The sequence below is a fragment of the Barbus barbus genome, assembly GCF_936440315.1.
Source record: "Barbus barbus genome assembly, chromosome: 36".
Taxonomy (NCBI): Eukaryota; Metazoa; Chordata; class Actinopteri; order Cypriniformes; family Cyprinidae; genus Barbus; species Barbus barbus.
In genome coordinates, this window is record NC_136714.1 from 236,904 (window position 1) to 262,500 (window position 25,597).

The 25,597-nt window shown below is 41.0% G+C and overlaps 2 protein-coding genes across 3 annotated transcripts in view; both read left to right on the top strand.

The window, feature by feature from the left end:
- Nucleotides 1–1,716: 1,716 nt before the first annotated feature.
- LOC306856099 (polypeptide N-acetylgalactosaminyltransferase 10-like) lies at nucleotides 1,717–19,450 on the top strand. Of its 2 annotated transcripts, XM_079395122.1 has the most exons (12): nucleotides 1,730–1,978; nucleotides 7,861–7,951; nucleotides 8,029–8,167; nucleotides 9,452–9,618; nucleotides 12,177–12,362; nucleotides 12,528–12,711; nucleotides 13,799–13,916; nucleotides 14,833–14,940; nucleotides 15,491–15,712; nucleotides 15,988–16,104; nucleotides 16,263–16,412; nucleotides 17,737–19,450. In XM_079395122.1, exons 1-12 carry the CDS (start codon nucleotides 1,832–1,834, stop codon nucleotides 17,902–17,904), a joined length of 1,797 nt encoding a protein of 598 aa, XP_079251248.1. In that variant the 5' UTR covers nucleotides 1,730–1,831; the 3' UTR covers nucleotides 17,905–19,450. The 2 variants fall into 2 exon arrangements, with proteins under 2 accessions (XP_079251249.1, XP_079251248.1); XM_079395123.1 differs by lacking the exon at nucleotides 15,491–15,712 and having other exon boundaries at nucleotides 1,717–1,978.
- A 600-nt stretch (nucleotides 19,451–20,050) lies between these two features.
- Nucleotides 20,051–25,597, top strand: part of LOC306855522 (histone deacetylase complex subunit SAP30L-like) — a 5,802-nt gene continuing 255 nt past the window's right edge. The window contains exons 1-4 of the mRNA XM_079394279.1: nucleotides 20,051–20,409; nucleotides 22,913–23,035; nucleotides 23,203–23,301; nucleotides 24,384–25,597. The exon at nucleotides 24,384–25,597 is cut by the window's right edge and continues 255 nt beyond it. Coding sequence (XP_079250405.1) covers nucleotides 20,233–20,409; nucleotides 22,913–23,035; nucleotides 23,203–23,301; nucleotides 24,384–24,512 — 528 coding nt within the window. The 5' untranslated portion in view covers nucleotides 20,051–20,232 and the 3' untranslated portion in view covers nucleotides 24,513–25,597. The remainder of the gene's footprint in view (nucleotides 20,410–22,912; nucleotides 23,036–23,202; nucleotides 23,302–24,383) is intronic.

The window sequence follows — 25,597 nt, forward strand, 5'->3', positions numbered from 1 at the left end:
TTCGCTATATAATCTGCCTGCTCATTCCCATCACCCAGCATGCCCAGGCACACAACAGAAAGTGATAATGCAAGCAAACCCAACTCTGAAAAAACACACTCTAGATGTCATTTACAATATCAGATCGAACTTTAGATTTTCCTGCTCTTAAAGTTTCCAGAGCTGCTGCAGAATCAAGTAAGTTTTGTGGAGGGCCGGTGCCACCCCTTTAGACACGCCCCTGCCTCCCTTTTCTCCAACAAATAATTCAGTTGCTCAATCATTTTTCTGTTTTTTACACATACAAAGAAAAAAGAAAGAAAAGGGCCAAGACCAAAATGGCTAAACACAAAGCTTTTAATGGTCTTAACCATAAATTACTGGCAATGAAATCAGCGACAATTAAGCAAATGCACTCCTTAAAAAGCTCTTGCTGTCTCAGAAATAATCAAAGACAGATGAGAATGAGGTTTGTGGCAGAATATGGTACATTTGATTCAGAGTTGTGTGGCGCGATGAATGACGATGAAACATGAGTCTGTGACAAATATAATAATAACTGCATCTTTACCACAGTAAAGCATAGAGGAAGATAATGTGAGGAGCCTTTCAGCTAATCACTGTCAAAAGCTCATTAATGCTTCAGACTGTTAGTGAATATTACAGTCTCACATTAAACTCCAATTATGACTGGAAGACGTCTTTCAACTAATTATGAACTGTTTGAAGCATCAGTATCGAGTGGAACAACACTGACTCTTCCTTGTGTAAAAAACTGTCTGTAAGTTCACCCACATGACTTAAAGATTTAAAGAAGACGAAGGGAACGTAGCTCCCAGGAGTGTGTATGGGTGGAGGTCGGAGCCACAGGCCTCTGTTGTCCTTCCCAGGGTTCACTAGAGGGAGCTCATCCTCAGCTTTCCATTCTTTAGGAACCACAGACTCATTCTATATATAATCATACAAATCCACTAATTTCTGTAATATTTGATCATTTATCACATCCTTTCCTGGTATATTCTGTGAGTTGTTGATGGCTACTCTTCAAACTCATCGTCCAAGCCACATTTATTTCAGTTTCCCTTCCAACAGAATTGCAGAAGTTTGGCCAAGCTTGTCTTTTCATACTTCTAATGATTTTGTTATCATAAGCTCTTTTCCTCTGGTGATCTCTGACTGCTTCTTGGGTCATTGCTGCTTTTAGAGAACTTGAAATGCCTTGTTCCTTTCTCTGATTGCTCTGAATATAATGTATAATAATATGTAATAAATATACAATAACAGGCGTTTATAAAATATTTGTATACAGCCTATAACATATAAAATTATGTAATATATAAAGATATTCTTTGAATTAGAATAGAATAGCATATGATAGTCTTTGGTAAGCAAACGTCATGTCTTGAGTTTGTTCAGGGTGGGATAATGAAGTTAAACAGCTTAAGTGCAGCCACTGCTTCATTCATAAAACAGCATCTTTAACTTGAGTTCAGTGCAGAACATACTGACTGCTGAAGCGTTCCGTTCCATTCTGACGCAGCAGCAGGAGCCCAGCTGCTCAAACCCAGCTCGGAGAAGCATAAGAGGGGAAATCGTTAGTCACCCGTTTTAAATTAACTCTATTTTAGTACAGCTTTACCAGGATTCTGACGGAATAAGCGTGCATGTGGTATTTTAAAGTCATATGAAGTGCACGCGGTGCTGAAGGGTCTCCCCGCTCGCGCAGAGCAGTGGTTCAGTCCAGGATCGCGGAAGTTCTGACGGCAGACCGTGGAGAGAGTGAGAGAAGTTAGGCTTGAGTTTGTGTTGATATATATGTAACGACACAGAAGCGCCACGCAGAGACTCCGAGATGCGGCGAAAGCAGAAGAGACTGCTGCAGATCGCGCTGCTGCTGCTGCTGGCCTTTCTGTTCCTGCCGAGCGTCGGCTTGTGGTCCGCGTCTCTGGAGCGAATGTTTGACAGCTCCGCGGACGCCGCCGGAGTCTCGCACCTACAGGTACCACAGCGTTCATATAGCGCTCATAAAGCGTTCATATAGCGTTCATAAAGCGCTCATATAGCGTTCATAAAGCGTTCATAAAGCGTTCATAAAGCGTTCATAAAGCGTTCATAAAGCGTTCATAAAGCGCTCATATAGCGTTCATAAAGCGTTCATAAAGCGTTCATATAGCGTTCATATAGCGTTCATATAGCGTTCATATAGCGTTCATAAAGCGCTCATATAGCGTTCATAAAGCGTTCATAAAGCGTTCATATAGCGTTCATAAAGCGTTCATATAGCGTTCATATAGCGTTCATATAGCGTTCATAAAGCGCTCATATAGCGTTCATATAGCGTTCATAAAGCGCTCATATAGCGTTCATACAGCGTTCATACAGCGTTCATACACTCCGTGTCTACAATATCGCAGCAGAAACTCGTATATGGCAGTGCTTTCGTGGCTAGAAGAGTGTTCTTTATGTTCCGCCTGAGGAACGCGACGCGACTAGAACGCTGCGGGAACGCGTTGTAGTTTTGTCGCGTCGCTTTATCGCGCTGTAGACTAGCTTATCAACGTGCTGGTGAGTTATTGGTTGATCAGTAATTATATGGTTCTTTTGAACAAAGTTCACAGACCGATAACAAATTGACTTTAGACGTTATTGGAGTTATATGATGTGTAATTCTGTGATGGACATTAAAACACATAGATCTACAGTATTCTTCACATTCAGATAAAACTAGCATTAAACTTCTTCACATCTTCATGGTTCTTGGGTTAAATGGAATTATCATTATAAACCTGAATGAAAACTAGAGAAAATCATAATTTAACTCAATGGTTGTTTAACACTATTGTCTGCTTTAGAGCAATATAGTATGTTAATCACTTCTTTTAATTTTAGCTTAACAACAAATAAAAAGCCATTCATTTGATTTTAGGGAAAAATAAATAAAACCACACAACTAGAGGATTTTTTTGTTTACTTGATTGTGTTGTAATGGACCTGTCATAGAAAGAATTAGCATTGTGAGGCCATTTCTTTTGGAAATTTGAATAAATTTTTTTTTTAGTTTTTGATTTATGAGTAAATTAAAGCAATCGTTTACACAAAAATGTGACTCGCAGTGTCTTTTTCCTTGTTTCTTAATGAATATCTAATTGAGTTAATTCAGTACAGCGTCAACTCGTAACTCTTGAAATGACAGCTGAGAGTGTTGTCAGAAGGTGATGTGGAGATATCAATGAGTGTCGTCTGTCAGCTGAGGTGTCAATTAAACTGAGGTTGTGACTCTCTGTGGTCATAAAACATCCTGTGTGTGATCTGAAGGTGTTTGATGGGCGGATGTGTGTTGGATGGCTGTGTGTTGGGTGGATGTGTGATCTGAAGGTGTTTGTTGAGATCATGTGTGTTGGATGGCTGTGTGATGGGTGGATGTGTGATCTGAAGGTGTTTGATGAGATCATGTGTGTTGGGCGGGTGTGTGATGGGTGGATGTGTGATCTGAAGGTGTTTGATGAGATCATGTGTGTTGGGCGGGTGTGTGATGGGTGGATGTGTGATCTGAAGGTGTTTGATGAGATCATGTGTGTTGGGCGGGTGTGTGATGGGTGGATGTGTGATCTGAAGGTGTTTGATGGGCGGATGTGTGTTGGATGGCTGTGTGTTGGGCGGATGTGTGATCTGAAGGTGTTTGTTGAGATCATGTGTGTTGGATGGCTGTGTGATGGGTGGATGTGTGATCTGAAGGTGTTTGATGAGATCATGTGTGTTGGGCGGGTGTGTGATGGGTGGATGTGTGATCTGAAGGTGTTTGATGAGATCATGTGTGTTGGGCGGGTGTGTGATGGGTGGATGTGTGATCTGAAGGTGTTTGATGAGATCATGTGTGTTGGGCGGGTGTGTGATGGGTGGATGTGTGATCTGAAGGTGTTTGATGGGCGGATGTGTGTTGGATGGCTGTGTGTTGGGCGGATGTGTGATCTGAAGGTGTTTGATGAGATCATGTGTGTTGGGCGGGTGTGTGATGGGTGGATGTGTGATCTGAAGGTGTTTGATGAGATCATGTGTGTTGGGCGGGTGTGTGATGGGTGGATGTGTGATCTGCAGGTGTTTGATGGGCGGATGTGTGTTGGATGGCTGTGTGATGGGTGGATGTGTGATCTGAAGGTGTTTGTTGAGATCATGTGTGTTGGGCGGGTGTGTGATGGGTGGATGTGTGATCTGAAGGTGTTTGATGAGATCATGTGTGTTGGGCGGGTGTGTGATGGGTGGATGTGTGATCTGAAGGTGTTTGATGAGATCATGTGTGTTGGGCGGGTGTGTGATCTGAAGGTGTTTGATGAGATCATGTGTGTTGGGCGGGTGTGTGTTGGGTGGATGTGTGATCTGCAGGTGTTTGATGGGCGGATGTGTGTTGGATGGCTGTGTGTTGGGCGGATGTGTGATCTGAAGGTGTTTGATGAGATCATGTGTGTTGGGCGAGTGTGTGTTGGGCGGGTGTGTGATGGGTGGATGTGTGATCTGAAGGTGTTTGATGAGATCATGTGTGTTGGGCGGGTGTGTTATGGGTGGATGTGTGATCTGAAGGTGTTTGATGAGATCATCTGTGTTGGGCGGGTGTGTGATGGGTGGATGTGTGATCTGAAGGTGTTTGATGAGATCATGTGTGATGGCCGGGTGTGTGATGGGTGGATGTGTGTTGGGCGGATGTGTGATCTGAAGGTGTTTGATGAGATCATGTGTGTTGGGCGAGTGTGTGTTGGGCGGGTGTGTTATGGGTGGATGTGTGATCTGAAGGTGTTTGATGAGATCATCTGTGTTGGGCGGGTGTGTTATGGGTGGATGTGTGATCTGAAGGTGTTTGATGAGATCATCTGTGTTGGGCGGGTGTGTGATGGGTGGATGTGTGATCTGAAGGTGTTTGATGAGATCATGTGTGATGGCCGGGTGTGTGATGGCCGGGTGTGTGATGGGCGGATGTATGCTCTCTCCACCTTCACCCACACACACACCTGGCTCCTATTAGACACTTATTATACAAAATCCCCTTTCAGAATAGAAGTCATCACTTTCATATACATCAAAACAGTTCATGTCAACAATTAAATCCTGAATTTAAATAAAAAACATTCAAACTTAAATAATTTCAACACAAACATTTTGATCAGTTCGTGCAATAGACCACATCACTGCAAATCGCACACAACTGGTGCTTCAGAAAGCATCGTTACCATTGCAGCACTTTAGCCCAGGTTAAAAAAAGAGTACACTTCCATAATGTACTTAAACTGCTCTATTTCCGCACACGGATTTTGTACTTTAAGGGATAGTTCACCCAAAAATGAAAATTCTGTTATTTATTACTCACCTTTTTGTCGTTCCAAACCCATAAGACCTTTGTTCATCTTCGGAACACAAATGAAGATATATTTGATTGAATCCGCAAATCAGCAAGGATCCTTACGCGATCAAGGTCCAGAAACATAGCAAGGACATCTCTAAAATAATCCATGTGACATCAGTGATTCAACCGTAATTTTACGAAGCTACGAGAATACTTTTTGTGCGCAAAGAAAACAAAAATAACGACTTTTTAACAATTCATCTCCTCCGCCTCACCCTGGCGCCATTTTGGAGAGTATCCACTGAACGTAAAAACAACATATGCTGTTCTGTGTCAGCTGCACCATGAGAAAACGTTGTTTTCGTTCAGATCAAAGCATAAACAACATAAGACAACGTTTCCGCATGGTGCAGCTGACACAGAACAGCATATGTTGTTTACGTTCAGTGCTATTTTGGGACGCCATGAATATGAATAAAAATGCGTTTTAACATACTATCTCTGTATTTTAAAAATGTATTTAGTTACCACTTGTAGTATACTTGAACCCATCACTCAATTGTACTACAATTGGTGACTAAATACATATTTAAATATAGTAGCCACCAGATCCAGTCCGTATCCAGATCAGATGGTGGATCAGCACCGAGAGATGACCTCTACAGCCCTGAACGTCAGCGGACACCAGGACACCTGGATGAGCGCCAGAGACAGATCCCCAGTGAGGACCCCGCCACTTAGACAGCCATCGGGAAAGACCACTGGAACCAGTTCAGCCTTACTATCTGACTTTGCTGCAGTTTGGAATTGAACTGCTGGTTTGTTTGGCCAGAGGAGAACTGGCCCCCGACTGAGTCTGGTTTCTCCCAAGGTCTTTTTCTCTATTCTGTCACCGATGGAGTTCTGGTTCCTTGCCGCTGTCGCCTCTGGCTTGCTCAGTTGGGGACGCTTCATTTCCAGCGATATCGTCGACCTGATTGCAAAGACACTATTTAAACTGAACTGAGCTGGATGATGACATCACTGAATTCAATAATGAAATGCCTTTAACTGAAAATCTTTTTTTTTTATCTTTTCATTTTATATTATTGACACACTATTTTCCTTTTTTGTTATTGTGCAGTTGCTTTGACACAATTTACATTGTTAAAAGCGCTATATAAATAAAGGTGACTAAATACAGAGATATTATGTTAAATGCACATTTTTATTCATATACATGGTGTCCCAAAATAGCACAGTTGAGTACACTTAGATGTTCTTAAGTTTATCTTAAGCAGTACTAAAGAATTATGTTTAGTATATTAAGTATAAAATTAGTGTGTGAAAATGGAGCACTTTAACTCTTTCCCCGCCAGCCACTGCCAGCATTTGTGCAGATTTTCTCTAAAATTTCATGGCACCCAGAATATTTTGTTGGCACTTTCTAGACTCATCCAGGAGATGTGTAATAGCGCCCCCTGGCATATAACAGCGAAACCACGGAAACTCAGAAAATTCTGAGAGGGAAAGAGTTAAGAACATTAGACAGACGTCAGCAGTCTGATCTGTAGTGTATACAGTGAAAACATGTCGTACAGTGCTGTGAAAGGCTTTCCCTGTGCTAAACTCCCTCACTAGCGCCATTTGGAATGACATGAGGATTACAAATATATATTCCTCTAGTGCTGCTGTCAGGATGAACATGACGGGAAGAGATGGTGTTCATAGGGAAGGCTGTACGTGGTGTTGTTGAAAGGCAGCGTTGTTGAGGCTCTCGGCTGGCTCTGGTCCAGGCCGCTGGTCTGATAGCGCCTCTGTTTCCCGATGCAAGAGCCTGAGCTTCAGCAGGTGCATCGATCCCTCACACACATTCACTGTCAGCGTCGCTTCACACACACACACTATTACACCTGGAAGAATGGTTTCATGTCACCTCGTGCACACAAACAGCTTTTCCGTTCCGGATCATTCATTCATCCGATTTACCACACAGCTCTGCTTCATTGCCAAGGTTTCGGGACGTGCTTGTGTTTAAAAGAGGTGTGGCTGTGAACAGTGTTTGCATTTAAAAATCAGACACGTAGCAGAAAACTGTGTCCCAATTCACCTACTTACACTATGCCCTGGCCTGAAGTATGTACTCGTAGATCCTTTTGAGTGTGTAGAAGAAGAGTAGATAAGCTTTGGGACAAACTACCAGCTCAGAAAGTCCTGTCACAGAATGAGAGAGGATTCTCCACTGATGAATCATCTTACTTCATTTCATTCTTCAACAGAACAGGAATAACAAATCAGACATCATTTTCAGTCTTGCTAAGGGTTTCATACAGACACTTTATACAGGTAACAGTTCTGGCCCTAACTACATGTCATATAAAAAGTTGCACAGTTTCATTCATTCATTCATCATCGGTTTTGGTGTTTTGTAAAAGGTGGTTTGTTTGGTTCCCATGTTTAGACGCAAGGGTTGGTCTTTCTCTCCATCCTCTTGTACTGCTTCACAACTAATGCATTACGAAGACTAGCACACAGCCGTCCTCATAACATCACATGCTTTGTGTTTTCAGAGAATAAACAGACACAAAGTGCAGAACGACGGCGTTCGGAAAAAGGACTGGCATGACTATGCACTGATGAAGAGCGAAGCGGCGCGTTCAGGTGCGTCACGTGATGCATGAAGTGTAATAGAGCTGGACTGCAGATGGATATGATGGTAACGCTGTGGTGTGTTGAAGGTGTGGGCGAGCAGGGCAGGCCGTATCCGCTGACCGACTCTGACCGTGTGGACCAGGCCTACAGGGAGAACGGATTCAACATATTCGTCAGCAATCGCATCGCCCTCAACAGATCCCTGCCTGACATCAGACACCCGAAGTGAGCCGCTCTCTTCTTCCTCTTCAATCTAAACCCTAAAGCACACATCTGTCATGATTCCTGCAGTCTCCAGTAGTACATGACTACAACAACAGGCCAACAATGTCTTTGCTGTTTATACATAAATTCCTGAAAAACATAGATATAACTGTGATATTTAGGCCTGGAGAACTCTTGAACATTTCTGTTGTTATTATACATTTAAGTCATGCTCAGCTCTAAAATATTGAACTGTTATCCATCCAGGCTACAATCCAGCAGTAAAAGTTAAACAAAAAGAAAGCAGGCAAAATCAGGAAACTCTAATCGCAGCTGATTTAATAAGATATAATATGTGTCCCTGCAGCACAAAAGCAGTCATGAGTAGCACAGGTATATCTGTAGCAATAGCCAACAATACATTGTATGGATCAAAATGATACATTTCTCTTTGTTCCATGAAGATATTTAGTAAATTTCCTACCATAAATGTATCTCAACTTCATTTCTGATTAGTAATATGCATTGCTAAGAACTTCATTTGAACAACTTTAAAGGAGATTTTCTCAATATTTAGATTTTTTTGCTCCCTCAGATTCCAGATTTTCAAATAGTTGTATCTCAGACAAATATTGTCCTATCATAACAAACCATACATCAATGGAAAGCTGATTTATAAATCTCAATTTTAAAAAAAAATTGACCCTTATGACTGGTTTAGTGTTCCAGGGTCACATTTTTTTGGAAACCAACATTCTTCCATTTAGGTTGTAATAGTGAACTGTTGTAGGCTGCGGTCGCTGTGAGACTTCTGATGTGTGTCAGTTTGACTTGGTAAATACGGTTCCGGTTCCACGTCAAAATATATTTGCGCAGTAGTGGACAAACCAGTTTAACCAGATAGTTAGTGAAGGGTTTGGAAAAGAGAACTGGCAGCATTTTTGATGACCAGGGCCCTCATTCTCCATGCCTCACCCCTATAGACATTGAGTCCTCCCCAATCACTACAAATGGCTAAAATTATCCAAAAAATGTCATATTCTTGATGCTTTTGAAGTTTTAGGCTGGCCTGCCTTAGTCTAACAGCGCTCGTCAATGTCAGAATGATTGTGACTGATGTTTTTGATTAGACTGTCGCCACATGTGATCACAGTGTGCTATAGATTTAATGCAGGGGTTTGTATCATTAATATCGTTAACTTCAGTGTGGCAATAATTGAAAATAGTTTCAAAGGAAAGCATAGCATCAAGCTGTGACTGTATGTCCGTCATGAATGTGACTGCAGCTGTGTTTGTGTGTCGCAGCTGTAAGACCAAGCTGTACGCAGAAGATCTTCCCAACACCAGCATCATCATCCCCTTCCATAACGAGGGCTGGTCATCTCTGCTGCGCACCGTTCACAGCATCCTCAACCGCTCGCCGCCGCAGCTCATTGCCGAGATCATCCTCGTGGACGACTTCAGCGACAAAGGTATGAGCCGCTCGGCGTCCGGCAGCGCTTCATTCAGAGTGAGTCTGAACAGCGCATGAGGATCATCATCAGAAACATGATAAAAACCGGGCCGTATGTCAGTCTTAACCTGTTATCTGGTGTAAGTCAGCCAGTGTATTTGATTTGTGTGACAGATTGTGAGCTGCTGTTTCTGGGATGATCCTGGTTTGTCCCCGCGTCTGTACTGTGTCACATGTTTGCATAAGCGTCAGATTATGACGGCCATAATCTTCTCTCCGTGAGTCCGCTTATGAGGGCTGTCTCTTGTTTTAATCAAGCATGAAAACACATTTCAGTATTTGGGTTTCGTCTCACTTATCCACACTATATTCGTGTCTGGATCTGATGCGGGGTCCCATCACTGAAGTCAGGACCAGACCGGACAAACACTGAAACACTGGCACCGCAAATACTGCAGAAAAACTACATTTATTTATAACATAGAAATATGGACTGAATCATCTGTCATAATAGCATATTTGATGAATAACATGTTTGTATATACAGTATTAAGGCTGGGTATGTCAGCTGTGACTCAAAGACATCACAGTGCATCACAATATATCACAATGCATCACTATTCATCACAATATATCACTTTGAATCACAATATATCATTATGCATCACAATATATCACTAAGCATCACAATATATCACAATGAATCACAATATATCACAGCATCACAATATCACTAAACATCACAATATATCACTAAACATCACTGTTTATCACAATATATCACAATGCATCACAATATATCACAATATATCACTGTGTATCACAATATATCACTATGCATCGCAATATATCACAATGCATCACAATATATTACTAAACATCACTGTGTATCACAATATATCACTAAACATCACAATATATCACAATATATCACCGTGTATCACAATATATCACAATGCATCACAATATATCAATGTGCATCACAATATATCAATGTATCACAATATATCACAATGCATCACAATATATCAATGTGCATCACAATATATCACCGTGTATCACAATATATCACTATGTATCACAATGCATCACAATATATCACTAAACATCACAATATATCACTAAACATCACAATGCATCACAATATATCACTAAACATCACAATATATCACAATGCATCACAATATATCACTAAACATCACAATATATCACAATGCATCACAATATATCACTAAACATCACAATATATCACTATGCATCGCAATATATCACAATGCATCACAATATATCACTAAACATCACAATATATCACAATGCATCACAATATATCACTAAACATCACAATATATCACAATGCATCACAATATATCACAATGCATCACAGTATATCACTGTGTATCACAATATATCACAATGCATCGCAATATATCACTACACATCACAATATATCACCGTGTATCACAATATATCACAGTGCATCACAATATATCACTAAACATCACAATATATCACTGTGTATCACAACATATCACAGTGCATCGCAATAAATCACTGTGCATCGCAATATATCACTATGCATCACAATATATCACTGTGTATCACAACATATCACAGTGCATCGCAATAAATCACTGTGCATCGCAATATATCACTAAACATCACAATATATCACTGTGTATCACAACATATCACAGTGCATCGCAATAAATCACTGTGCATCGCAATATATCACTAAACATCACAATATATCACTGTGTATCACAACATATCACAGTGCATCGCAATAAATCACTGTGCATCGCAATATATCACTATGCATCACAATACATCACAACATATCACAAATATATTACAAATCACTGACATCCAAGCCACTTTTTCAAATTTCAAAACGTTTATTGTCATGTGCACAGTGAGGAAAGGCAAGTTTCCCTGTACAATGAAATTCTTTCTATGCTGTCCACATTGAATGCCAAGTCCAAATTATGTAAAAAAAAACAGGCATACACATAAATAACAATAATAAAACAGACACACAAGTAAAAATAATAAACTACAGCTATGTTGCAGGTGTAGAAATGGACTATGAATATAAAAATATAGACTATGTACATCTGTTATTTGGGATTCCTCTAGTCAAATGATTGCCTCAAAATGAGCAAAATATTGTGCTGTATCTGACTGAAATAAGTCATATAAGAATCATGAAAGAGACTCACTCTGTCACTGCTTGTGTTTTATAATCGAATCACATCTGAAGTGTTTTCATCGGTGGATTCAACATTGAGAAAGGAAGAGGGTTCAATATTTTAAGCTCTATGGACAGTCTTCAAAGGTCACATGATGGTTTTATTTGAGGAACGGAATTTGTGCCACACATTTCAGTTTGAATAAAAGAATAAAAGCCAACAAAAACACTGAAGGCACGAGCTGAACTGCTGAAGAGCTTCAGTAAGGAGGACCATACACCCGTGTGATTGTGATTCCCGTTTAATACTGTACATCTTCTCTTCTGACACATTCTGCATTGGAAAAAGCGCTATATAAATAACGGTGACTTGACTCTGTGTGCTCTAGAGCATCTGAAGGCTCCTCTGGAGGAGTACATGGTGCGTCTGCCGAAGGTTAGAATCCTGCGCACTAAGAAGCGCGAGGGACTGATCCGGACCCGACTGCTGGGCGCCGCGGCTGCGAAGGGTCAGGTCATCACGTTCCTGGACTCACACTGCGAGGCCAACGTCAACTGGTTGCCGCCGTTACTGGGTGAGAGCATTAACATCACCAACACTGTTATCTTCCTGTTTATTAGCGTGAAGATGCTCTGAAGCAGTCTGTCCTGCATAAATTGCTGTAGAAATGAAGGAGACCTGATTTGATTGTTCAGCTCCTGAAGCTGTTATTTGATGGCAGTGAATGATTGGTTTTCAGATCGCATCGCAGACAACCGGAAAACAATCGTGTGTCCGATGATCGATGTGATCGACCACGATAACTTCGGCTACGAGACGCAGGCCGGCGATGCCATGCGAGGGGCTTTCGACTGGGAGATGTACTACAAACGCATCCCTATCCCAGCTCGGCTGCAGAAATCAGACCCCAGCGAACCGTTTGAGTGAGTGTGTGAGTGAGTGAGAGTGTGTGCGAGTGAGAGTGTGTGCGTGGTGTGTGTGTGTCTGTGTGTGTGAGTGTGCATGCACGTTTGTGCGAGTGTGTGTGTGTGTGTGTGAGAGAGAGTGAGTGAGTGAGAGTGTGAGTGAGACTGTGTGCATGTGAGTGTGTGAGAGTGTGCTTGCGTGCGTGTGTGTGTGTGTGTGTGTTTGTGCGAGTGTGTGACAGTCTGTGTGTGTGTGTGTGTGTGTGTGAGAGAGAGTGAGTGAGACTGTGTGCGTGAGTGTGTGTGCATGTGTGTGTGTGTGTGTGCGTGAGTTGAGTGTGTGAGAGTGTGAGTGAGTGAGTGCGTGCGTGTGTGTGAGTGTGTACGCATGTTTGTGCGAGTGTGACAGTCTGTGTGTGTGTGTGTGTGTGTGTGTGTGTGTGTCCTGCATTGAGCAATTGTGTCATTGTCTGATACATGTAATTGACACTTGGCCATGTAATTGTCTCATCAAAACCGATATAAATCCAGTCATTGATATCTACGCTATACACACATTCAGAGGAACCGACTTCACAAACTCAGCACATGTTACATGTTGTGTCAGCAGTGATATAAATGATTCTGGCTCTAGCATTCATAGCGTCGTTTAAGAGATTGCCTTGTTTGTGTGAGACGTGTTACAGTAGCGCTGTGCATCTGGCCAGCAGTAAAACACGCTCACACATTTATTGCTCTTTAGGGAGGGGAAAATATACATCTGTGGGCAAGCAGATCCGTCAGTGCCAGGGTATTTACAGCAGTCAGTGAAAACACAAGTGTGAACAGGCTCTCAGTGCTTTTGTCCCCACTGACTTTCATTGTATGAAGAAAAACATTCATAATCTTCTTTTGTGCTCTGCAGAAGACAGAAAGTGACACATAGATTTATGAAAATGTAAATAACTACATGTATTTACTACTCTTGTGTCAAATACATTGATAAAGTCCTGAACTGATTGACTCGACTGTATTTCTGTCATCTGTGTTCTGCTCAGTGTTTGAGCGGCTGTGTTTCTCTGTGTTGTTAGTTTAGTTTGAGCTGTGTTTCTGTCTTCTCTGTGAGGTCTCCGGTGATGGCAGGCGGTCTCTTCGCTGTGGACAGGAAGTGGTTCTGGGAGCTGGGAGGATATGACATGGGTCTGGAGATCTGGGGAGGAGAGCAGTATGAGATCTCCTTCAAGGTGATGGTTATGGCCTGATATAAACCTGCTTGCACTCACCATCAGCACACGATCACAGCGCAAATACATCTGATACTGGTATGACGGTTACACCGGCAACAGTTGCTATGTCATTATCCTGGGCAATACAATAGCCTTAATTAATGTATAGACATCGATGCTTATTAAGCTTTTCTTGAGATCTTGCATCATCTGAAGCTGAATAAATAATATTTCCATTGATGTATGGTTTGTTATGATAGGACAATATTTGTCTGAGATACAACTATTAGAAAATCTGGAATCTGAGGGAGCAGAAAAATCTAAATATTGAGAAAATCTCCTTTAAAGTTGTTCAAATGAAGTTCTCAGCAATGCATATCAAAAATTAAGTTTTGATATATTTACGGTAGGAAATGTACAAAATATCTTGATGGAACATGATCTTAATATCCTAATGATTTTTGGTATAAAAGAGAAATGTATAATTTTGATCCATACAATGTATTGTTGTCTATTGCTACAGATATACCTGTGTTACTCATGACTGCTTCTGTGCTGCAGGGTCACATATCTCAGTCTGTTGCTGTGTTCACAGTAAAGTCAGATACAGTGACCTCTATTGGTTTCAGGAAAACACGCTCTGTTTCCAAGATCTGTCACAGTTTAGCAGTGCTTCAGTGGACACTCAGTGTGTTCCCTACGGAGTGATTACTGACCGTTTCTGCTCACATCTGATGCTGCGACTCCTGAATGTGTGACATACGTTTAGAAACAAATTCATTCATATTTCATCGCTAATCATACACATAATTACACAGTGTACAACAACACTGCAGAAGCACACAGTCAGTGTGATCTGAGTCTGCGGTGTGTAGGGTGCAGCAGTACTGGTGTGCTTTCCTTCGTCTGAAAGCCTGTTCTCTTGCTCTCTGAGGTGTGGATGTGTGGCGGCCGGATGGAGGACATCCCCTGCTCTCGAGTCGGTCACATCTATAGGAAATACGTGCCCTATAAAGTGCCGGGTGGAGTGAGTCTCGCCAGGGTGAGTTTGAGCGTCAGATCCGGATCACGTGGAGATCTGATCCGGTTTACTGCACTGAAGCTGTTTCACGGGACAGAATCTGGTGAAATATATTGTGATTATTTCTGCAGTTAAAGCAGTGAAGATCTGGGGTGTTTCTCAGACGGAAAGCTGTGTCTGTGTAGTCCGGCTCTTCTGAGGCTGTACTATGAATGTTTTACAAATCTTTATATTAAGTGACTTTCTATTAATACAATTCAGTGAATGACAACCGTCTGCATCTCCAGTGGTTTAGCATCACATGATCAATTTACAAGAAATGCCTTCATCTCCAAAATCCTTTTTCTCTTTTGAAGTTTATGATGAATTAGGATAAGCTCAGTGCTGATTCATTTTCTGATTTTTTGTGAATTAGTATGTGTGCAAAGGATTGTGGGTGATTGGATGAATCCTTCAAAATAGTGAGGAATGTGAAAAGAAGGATGAGACGCAGCTTTAGATTGAGAAACACTCGTCAGTGAGCACTGAGTAACACATGAATGAAAGCGTGTAATCCACCGGTGTGCTGCAGAATCTGAAGCGTGTGGCCGAGGTGTGGATGGACGAGTATGCAGAGTTTATCTACCAGCGGCGGCCGGAGTACCGGCACCTGTCCGCCGGAGACGTGACGGCACAGAAGGAGCTGAGGAGCCGGCTGGGCTGCAGGAGCTTCCGCTGGTTCATGACGGAGGTGGCCTGGGATCTGCCCAAACACTATCCACCGGTGGAGCCTCCGGCCGCTGCGTGGGGAGAGGTGCGTGTGTGTGTGTGTGTGTGTGTGTGTGTGTGTGAGTGAGAGAGAGTGTTTATTTGTGTTTGTGTGTGAGTGTGTGTGTTTGTTTGTGTGTTTGTTTGTCTCCGCAAGGGATTTTTTCTTAAATAGTAAATGGTGTTTATTTGAAAGTGTAAGAATGCAAAGGTAGGTTTAGGGGATATAAAATATAATTTGGTCCGTATAAAAGTAATAGAAGTCTATGGAAAGTCCCCACAATTCACAGAAATAAATGTGTGTGTGTGTGTGTGTTTCAGCTGCGTAACATCGGCTCCGGTCTCTGCATGGAGAGCAAACACTTCTCCTCTGGCTCCCCGATCCGTCTGGAGACGTGTCTGAAGGGACGAGGTGAGCCGACCTGGAGTCACGGTCAGGTGAGAGACTCAGATTGATTCCCAGAGAATTGTGTCTCTAAAGCTAAAGGTAGATTCTGTGTATTATCTGGATGGTGTTTGACAGCGTAATGAATGAACAGAATATGCAGTGCTGTTGAATGCTGGTCTGTGTGTGTGTGTGTGTGTGTGTTGCGCAGGTCTTCACGTTCGGTTGGAGAGAAGACATCCGTGTCGGAGACCCGCTGCACACTAAGAAGGTGTGCTTCGACGCCGTGTCTCACAGCAGCCCTGTGACTCTCTACGACTGCCACGGGATGAAGGGGAATCAGCTGTGGGCCTACAGGAAGGTACTGAGCTCATCTCAAACATTAGTCAGTGTACATGCTTCACCTTCTCTACTGTCAGCCGAGTTTATCATTCCAAGTTTATTTTGAACTCCTCTCCAGCCATGCCCACATCGCAACATCCAATCAACAACCGATGCTCTGAACCAAGAGAGAGAGGATAATAAAGGCAGTCAGAAGAGAAAACGATGTCAGATTTACTTTACTTTAGAGATTGGAAACAGCCTCACCCTCATCAGCTAACAAAACTGTGCCTGATTGTTGTCATGTGCAGGTATAAACTGTGATATACTGACAGAGCTGGGTAGATTATTTACAAATTATAATCCATTACTGATTCCAGATTACATGACAAAAATTGTAGCCAGTGACGTAATCCATTACATTACACATTCGCTAATATATTCAGATTACTTTTAGATTACTTTTGACTTTTGACTCCGTTATCACATTGATTTAAACACGGTAATATTGTACCATAATGATGTACAAATACAAAGACTGAGAAAATATATTCCTTTCACTGTAATTAACAACATGAAGTGCATTAAACTTTATATATATTTTTATTTTAAATAAATGGCTATCTGATGTGATATGAGATTTGAAAAGGGAGAAAAAAGTTTGGCAAAAGGCGGGTTCGAACTCGGGTCGATCGCGTCAAAAAGCACACGCCTTTCCATCTACACCCCTGAGACTGATGTTAAACAAGCGTCTTTTCTCAGTTTTGACTAACTCAATCACACGTTAGTGGGCAGAGCTAGTGTACATAGACACTCTGAATAAGAAATAATGAGAATTTGGGCATTTTAATGAGTTTGAAAGACAAAAGCCTTTCAATGATACATAATAATACATGGTTAAATAACCTTCTGAGTCATAATTCAAATACAAATGAATGTGTTCATCGGTAGTTGATGCAATGTTGAAGCACTTCTTAAACCTGAAAGGATTTTTGTAAATCATTGATCAAATGCTGTCCCCACCTGAATAATGACTGATCTCTGTGTGAATGTCCACAAAACTGTGTATATAAGCGGTAGATTATTCTAGAAAAGAACATTTAAAAGATAAAAAAGAGGAATTAGACAGAATTAATCAATGATGAATAATTGATTGCTATTGTGTGAATAATGTAATCAATAAAAAAAGTAACTGTAGTCTGATTACGAGTATTTTAAAATGTCATTTACTCTAATTACAAGTACTTAATTTTTGGAATCTGATTACATAATCCAGATTACATGTAATCAATTACCTAGCTCTGTATACTGAAGTGTGTGTGTGTGTGTGTGTGTGTGTGTGTGTGTGTGTGTGTGTGTGGCAGGATAAGAGCCTCTATCACCCCATCAGTAACAGCTGTGTTGACTCTGACGCTGCACAGAAGCGGATCTTCATGAACTCCTGCGATCCCTCGTCTCTCAGCCAGCAGTGGCTCTTCCAGAACACCAACGGCACGGTCTTAGACTCCTTCAACAGCAACCGCAACGAGTGACCACGAGAGTCACTGACCGGACGCTCCTGTGCCTTCACTGACTCCAGACCGCCGGAGCAGCTGAGCTCTGTCCTTCTGTCCACACTCCCTTCATCTTCATCATCTTCATCACTTCCAGTCACTTGACTCTCCAGACTCCGCTGTGTGTCTGAGCAGAACCTCTAAGAGATGAGTTGTGATTGTGCATCTGTTCAGTCATCTTCACGTCTCTGAATCTTGCAAATACTGTCAGATTCTCCTACAGAAACACCAGTCTGATGCTGTCCCTCGTAAACATTGACGGCTTTATTTATTTGATCGCTTCATTGGGTTCAACTGAAGAAACATTTGATTTAGTTTTTTCATTTTAGAGGACATAATATTTCAACACAAAGACTGGAAGGCGGTTATGTGTCGACCCTGGTGGCTAAAATCATGTGAGAAGCTGTTTGGTTTGTCCGTGGGGAAATCTAAAATAGTCAGTCCTGTTCTGTTCTTGTGCTGTAAACCAATGCTGCGCAGCAGAAGACTCGACTGTGTCCTAATGGATTATTAGATCAGTCTCCTTTCTGTCTGTCTGTGATTGAACAGCTGGTTCTCAGTAACTGCTCGCACCCAAAGACGGATCCGTTCATGTTTCCACGCTGAATGATCTTCTAATGCACATCAGCAACAGGATGTGAAACTTGAATCCAGTCGACGTGCCTTGCTAAAGATGCTGGCGTGAAGAAGCACGCTGTAGTCTAGTTTTCTACATTCAGAGTGTTTTTAACCATTGAAGATTTTTACAGATGATCTGCCAAGCACTTTGAAATGTTGTTTTGATCCGAAGCTGTTTTAAAGTTGATCTGTCCAGCACTTTTTCAGACGTTTCTTTGTCCAGAGCCTATTTTCGAATGTTTTTTAATGTTTTTGTAATTTGTGAAGAGCTTCGTAATGAATTATGGCTGTGCTGTTATTGTGTCAGACGCACATGTTTAATACTGGACTCACTTTTGAACTGAAATGTTTGGTTTGTTATTGCCTGGATGAATCTCCAGACGTGTGTGTGTGGAATATGATGATTTTATTGACAGGTAATAAGTCTCGGGCTGATTCAGAATCTAGGGAATAACAGTGTTTTTACACCGGTTTGTCACTGATGCATTAAATGGTTCTGCCATCATTTAAATTGCTCATCATAAATTATTAATAATGCACAGAAAAATCTGTTGTTATTTTTCTTTTCAGTTTTATCAATCATTTTTGTCTCATTTTAAGTTTGAATCATGCTGTCCAGAAAAACCATTAAATCTTTTCCTCCTTTGGTACAAATATTATTGTGAAACTGTTCTGGTCTTATTTTGAATAGTTTCTATTTACATTCATAATTTGGCTGAATTCAAACTGAGTTTCTAGCCTCTTTAGGAAACTGTTAAAGATGAAGATGGAGATTATTATAGTTTGTGTTGGGAATGGACTCCTCTCATCTCATCAATATTAGTCGTGTATTTTCAGAAGCTCATCACTGCAAATCTAGTGCTGTTGAACGATTAATCACATCCAAAATAAAAGTTTTTGTTTACATAATATATGTGTATTGTGTATATTTATTATATATATGTATATGAATACAAACACATGCATGATCTATTTAAGAAAAATATGGTGTTTATATATTAAATATACTTATATATAAATATATATACATGTAAATATTTTCTAAATACATACATATTTATATATACATGATAAATATACACAGTACACATGTATATATATTATGTAAACAAAAACTTTTATTTTGGATGTGATTAATCGTTTGACAGCACTACAAAATAACATTTTAATTTTCAGAAGAAAGCACTTCAGGTGTGTTTTCCTCCAGCAGGACTAACTCCAGACTGAAGCACTTTCTGTGTTTAAAGCGGTCCAGGAGATGGCCTGCATCAGATGGCGAGTTTCAAGAACACGTCAGGTGTCGATAATGATTATAATCAACTAAGCTTCGAGTTTTTATTCGACATGAGCTAGAGCTGCTGAAGCTGTCCAGCTCCAGTGGCGTTACATGATAGCGATGGTCCGGAAGTGGAGTTTGATTGACGCGCGCGCTGACCAATCGAAATCGAGGACGCGGCTTCGGAGTCCCGCCTTAGTCGGAAATTAACCAATAGGCGTTCAAAGCTACAACTTCCGGTTTCTGGCATGACATGTTTCATTGTATGTGGATTGTTGGAAATGGGCTCCACTGTTGCTCAGTAGTTTCTCCGGCGGAGTCGCGGGATCTTTAGCGAAGCGTTGCGGAGATTCTCGTTCGTCTGTTCGGAACGCCTCGAGTTTGGCAGCAAGCTGCTCCCTGAAGCGCCCGTTATGAACGGGTTCAGCACGGAGGAGGACAGCCACGACGCGCCGCCCTTCTTCGGCCAGAGCTGCTGTCTGATCGAGGACGGAGAGCGCTGCGGCCGCGCGGCGGGGAACGCGTCCTTCAGCAAGCGCATCCAGAAGAGCATCTCCCAGAGGAAGCTGAAGCTGGACATCGACAAGAGCGTAAGAGTCCGGAGCAGGGCCTAACAGAGAGAGAGTGTGTGTGTGTGTGTGTGTGAGAGAGAGAGAGAGAGAGAGAGTGTGAGTGAGTGAGTGAGTGAGTGAGTGAGTGTGTGTGTGTGTGTGTGTGTGTGTGTGTGTGTGAGAGTGTGAGTGAGCAGCTCGTCAGCTCTTTATTTTCTCTTTTCTTTTATCCCTGATCTGAAGCGTTGTGTTGTGACGCACGCGCTTCCTGACAGCTTCTGCTTGAAGACTCCTGCTTTACACTCATCTCAGCAACTGCATCATCTGCTGTAATATATGACCCTGGAGCACAAACCAGTCATAAGGGTCAATTTAGTGAAATTGATGTATGCATCATCTGAAGCTGAATAAATAATCTCTCCATTGATGTATGGTTTGTTATGATAGGACAATATTTGTCTGAGATACAACTATTAGAAAATCTGGAATCTGAGGGAGCAAAAAAATCTAAATATTGAGAAAATCTCCTTTAAAGTTGTCCAAATGAAGTTCTTAGCAATGCATATTACTAATCAAAAATGAAGTTTTGATATATTTGTGGTAGGAAATTTACTAAATATCTTCATGGAACATGATCTTAATATCCTAATGATTTTTGTCATAAAAGAGAAATGTATAATTTTGATCCATACAATGTATTGTTGGCTATTGCTACAAATATACCTGTGTTACTCATGACTGCTTTTGTGCTGCAGGGACACATATATGTTCTCTGATGGTAATTTCATGAAGTTATGGCTGTTTTAGTTCAGTCTGTGCTGCTTGTGGTGTGTGTAAATCTGCTGACAGACACAAAAACAACTTAGAAAATGATCAAATCTGAAACATAAAGAACCAAACAACGCTGACATAAGAACTGAATCCTGTTCAAGATTAAAACAATACAAAGACACAATCAGAGCAAAAAAGAAACACCATCTGACCAAAAGTTTACAAGAAATAGAACATTCAATAAATCATAATCAGTTCTGACGACGGAAGTTCAGTCAAGACGGAAACATTTGGACAAAACATTTAGAAAATTTATATAAAGAAATCCCTCCAAAACAACTCCTTAACAATTCTGATCAGATCAAACAAAGTCTACAAACTTATGAAAACATAATTAAAAATAATCAAAACCCTCTCGACTTCCCAATTACACATGAAGAACTGATGAAGAAACTCAGAAGCCAAAGATGTCAGAGATCTTGTGTCCCTGACAGCATTCTGGGAGAAATGCTGAAACACAGCACACCTGAGCTTCAGACAGCTGTGCTCAAATTATTCAACCTTGTACTTAGTTCAGGCTGTTCTAGGCAGATGATCTGGTGCTGCTGTCATCCTCCTAGCGATGGGTACCGAAACTCAGTATTAAATCGGTCTCGGGGCTAAATGATGAAAGACCGGAGTATTGATAAGCTCTGACGTTATCGGTACTTCTGTCGGTATTGGAGAAATGAAGAAAACACACATACATTTATTGTTGCTCTCTCTCTCTCTCTCTCTCTATATATATATATATATATATAATGTCGCCAGCTGTTTTATGTGCAATAATAATATTCAAACATTTGTCTATGATGCATGTTTGCTATGTGCAATTCAGAAGCCAGAAGCTCACGCGGAGGAGCTTCAGCACACGCAACATGAGTCCTGTTTAATTATGATAGAAGAGAGAACCAACTATTCAAACATCTCACACTTTAGGCCTGTGGCTGTTATATTAAGCTAAGTATTTATTTATTTATTTATTTTTTTTGATTTTGGCTTCCAAGGATTATATCTGCCAATCTGCATTAGGCCCATTTCTGAATGAAATAATAAGATGCGACTTATACATGACTTTTCTCTCTCTCGCTCTCTAAAAAACGCAATTGTTTATACGCACAGCATATTTTAACCATGCAGCAAACCTTTTTAAGTATTTTGATAAATTACTGAAAAAAATGAACATCCCTGAGATGAAGGGGAAAAAAGAAAATCGGCATCATATATCGGCCATCGGCTGCCCTGATTTCTCAATATCGGCAGCGGCCAGAGAAAACCCCGTATCAGTCGACCTATAGTATTATATCTGACCTCAGTGTGTTTCCCTGCTGTCTGACCTCAGTGACCCTCAGCCTGTGTGTTTGTGTTAAACACTGTGGTATGGCATGTTCACACTAGTTCTTATTTGTTACACTGTTTATTTAACTTTATATTGTTATAATGTTTTTATTCTATCATTTTGATATTTTCATTATTATATTTATATATATATTTCAAGCTTTGGCAATATTGTATTTTTTACAGTCATGCCAATAAAGCAAAATTGAATTGAATTGAGAGAGACACAGACATACCATCATACGCTTCTGCTGCATTTGGTAAATGTCATTTGATGGCGCATCAATCAGACTGAAGACATCAGATCAGTTATCAGTTCTATGTTCTTTAATCTAGAATTCAGTTTTCTAACACGCACCTTTTTCAGTTTTCGAAACCGTTTTTGTCCCTGTAGGTTCGGCATTTGTACATCTGTGATTTCCACAAGAACTTCATCCAGAGCGTTCGCAACAAACGCAAGAGGAAGACCAGCGACGACGGAGGAGAATCGCCCGATCACGATGTAGAAGTGCCCGAGGTAACTCCAGCGCTGTGGTGCAGGGCATTAGAGTCCACTTCAACTTTAATCTCAAGTAGTACACCATCTGGGAATCTTTGGCATACTTTAAAATGCTATAGAAGTCAATGGGGAGCAGAATCTGTGAGAGTGACTGATGCTGGATCTGTGTGTTTGTCCTGCTTCAGGTGGATCTGTTCCAGCTTCAGGTCAACACACTGAGACGTTACAAGAGGCACTACAAGATCCAGACCAGACCGGGACTCAACAAAGCCCAGCTCGCAGAGGTACCTGTTCTTTTAAAGAGGATCTTACACCAATACGACACCTACTCGTTACTATACTTTATTATATATTATTATATTGCTGTCAAAGCCTGTTCTCACGAGTCTCTCTGAAGAGCTTGCTCTCACATACGACACACTTCACGAGGTTCAGCGCTGATTCTCTGTCAACAGCAGGTTCATATTAGGGCTGTCAAAAACACATTCGAATTTCGAATATCTGTTGAATGTAATATAAAAATCCACATCCGAATGCAAAAACGTTGAATTTAATTTTTAGGTGTGTCGGGCAGCTTTATCAGTGGTGCGCAAGCTGTGATGACCACGTAGGTGTCATTACATTCGAATGCTTTTCATAGTGTTGAAGCCACTGGATGCGGCGCTGTTCGTTCAGAAAAACAGAATATTGATGAAACCAAGCCGTTCACACAGAACACATATTTATTGCCTGTTCTAGAGGGACATCTGTCACCGATGCACTCGTGAAAGCATGTCAAATTAATGCAATTTCAACTTATAAAAAACATATCTCGAGACTTTATGGCGGTTTTTCTGCATCCCACTGGATGTCATGTTTTTAAATGAAAAAAGTACACTTTGTGATTGGTTTTCGCTCCTTTGTATTAAACTATACATGCATGATGCTGTTTTGTTTCTAATTGTTAAAGCACCTTAATTAAATATGATTTATAAACATTATTTTAAACTATGCACTTTTTTCAAAGATAGTCGTGTTATTTAATTGCTTGGAAGAGAGGTGCATTAGTGATATTTTGCTCTATGCACTCTCTTGTGGCCTCAGGAGAGAAGCCAACCCCCCCCCCCCCCTAACAGAAATTGTGCTTTTTAAATTTGTATATAATTGAAATATTGATAATATTTAAGTACAAATTTCGAATTTAGTTTTTCATCCATTTTGACAGCTCTAGTTGATATTGATGACAAATGTTCTTCCCTACATATTAATGCTTATTTCTGAAGATTCACATCATTTGATTTAATTGTCTCGTGATGTCTGTCAGCCAATCAGAACACAGCTTTTATCTGTTTTTGTGATGAATTCAGTGTCTTTTTTTCTTCTCCAGACCGTGAGCCGTCATTTCCGCAATATTCCAGTCAATGAGAAGGAGACGCTCACGTACTTTATTTATATGGTGAAGAGCAGTAAAAGCCGGCTGGACCAGAAATCGGACGGGAGCAAACAAGTGGAATGAGCTTCCTCTCCTGCACGGATCCGGAGCGGCAGGAGGGCATTATTTATGACGCGCAGATGTTAGCGGGCTTTACGATTCTCCTCTGAATACTTGCTGTGTTTTTTGTACGTGCGGGAGTCACTACAGTCGCGCGCTTGTGTAGTGATGATGATGATGATGATGATGATGATGTGCCAAACCCTCAGTAGCACCAATAAACCCAGCGAGGACCTGATTGAAAGCATGACACAGACTGAACGACTGCAGATTGCTCTCTGGTGTCACATGTTTTGTGCTGTTCACACTCGTTCTGAAGCGTGAGGTTTTTCCTTTCGTTTGTGTTCGTCTGCTCTGTGGCACAAACATGGCTCTGCTTTTATCTGACTGCTGTATATCTGCTCTATATAGCATTTATTTTTTTTATTGTAATGTTAGTTTTCTTGCTTCCTTTGGAATAATTTGTCTAAATACAGTTCTTATGGCACTATAATAATATTTGGATTGATTGTGTGTAAATGTGTCATGCTTCAGCTCTAAAATCAGGTTATATTTCAGCATAACAGGACATCGGAAGAAGAAATATCAATAATATCGCTCAAATATAGTCTGAGACACATGAGCCTCGTCCAAACACACATATATGAGTGATTCACGTCTCATCAGCGAGTAACGAGGTATTAATGGGTCAGTGGTGGAAGTCAAAAGAGAATGTTTCTTTATGGTGGAAACCTGTATAAACTTCAACAGTTTTGCTTGTCAAGCATTTACATTTTTTCAGCGTACAGAAGTTAGTTTTCTAGTGTGGGGTGAACAGACCGGTTATAATTGAAGGATGTAATTTTTAATGAGTAAAACAGAAGCATGACATCAGAGCAGATGCAGGATTGTTGCTGTGATTTTAACTGAAGCCATCAAGCCTCGCTTGTTCTGGAAGAGTCTCAAACTGACCTGCGGCTTCATCATAATCAGATTATTTCATGAGTAATCAGTCTATGTCAGCTATGTACCAGAACCGACTGTCTCATGGAGAACAACTAAAACAGCAATGACTGAATAATGAAAGCGATTTAGGGTCATTTGTGTTATGCAGAGTCATTTGTCCTAAT

Excerpts from the sequence above, each read along its gene's own strand:
- LOC306856099 (XM_079395122.1), top strand. The coding sequence starts at position 1,832 with ATGCGGCGAAAGCAGAAGAGACTGCTGCAGATCGCGCTGCTGCTGCTG. Across the intron at positions 7,952-8,028 it reads GAGCGAAGCGGCGCGTTCAG|GTGTGGGCGAGCAGGGCAGG; the intron begins GTGCGTCACGTG and ends GGTGTGTTGAAG. Across the intron at positions 9,619-12,176 it reads GGACGACTTCAGCGACAAAG|AGCATCTGAAGGCTCCTCTG; the intron begins GTATGAGCCGCT and ends TGTGTGCTCTAG.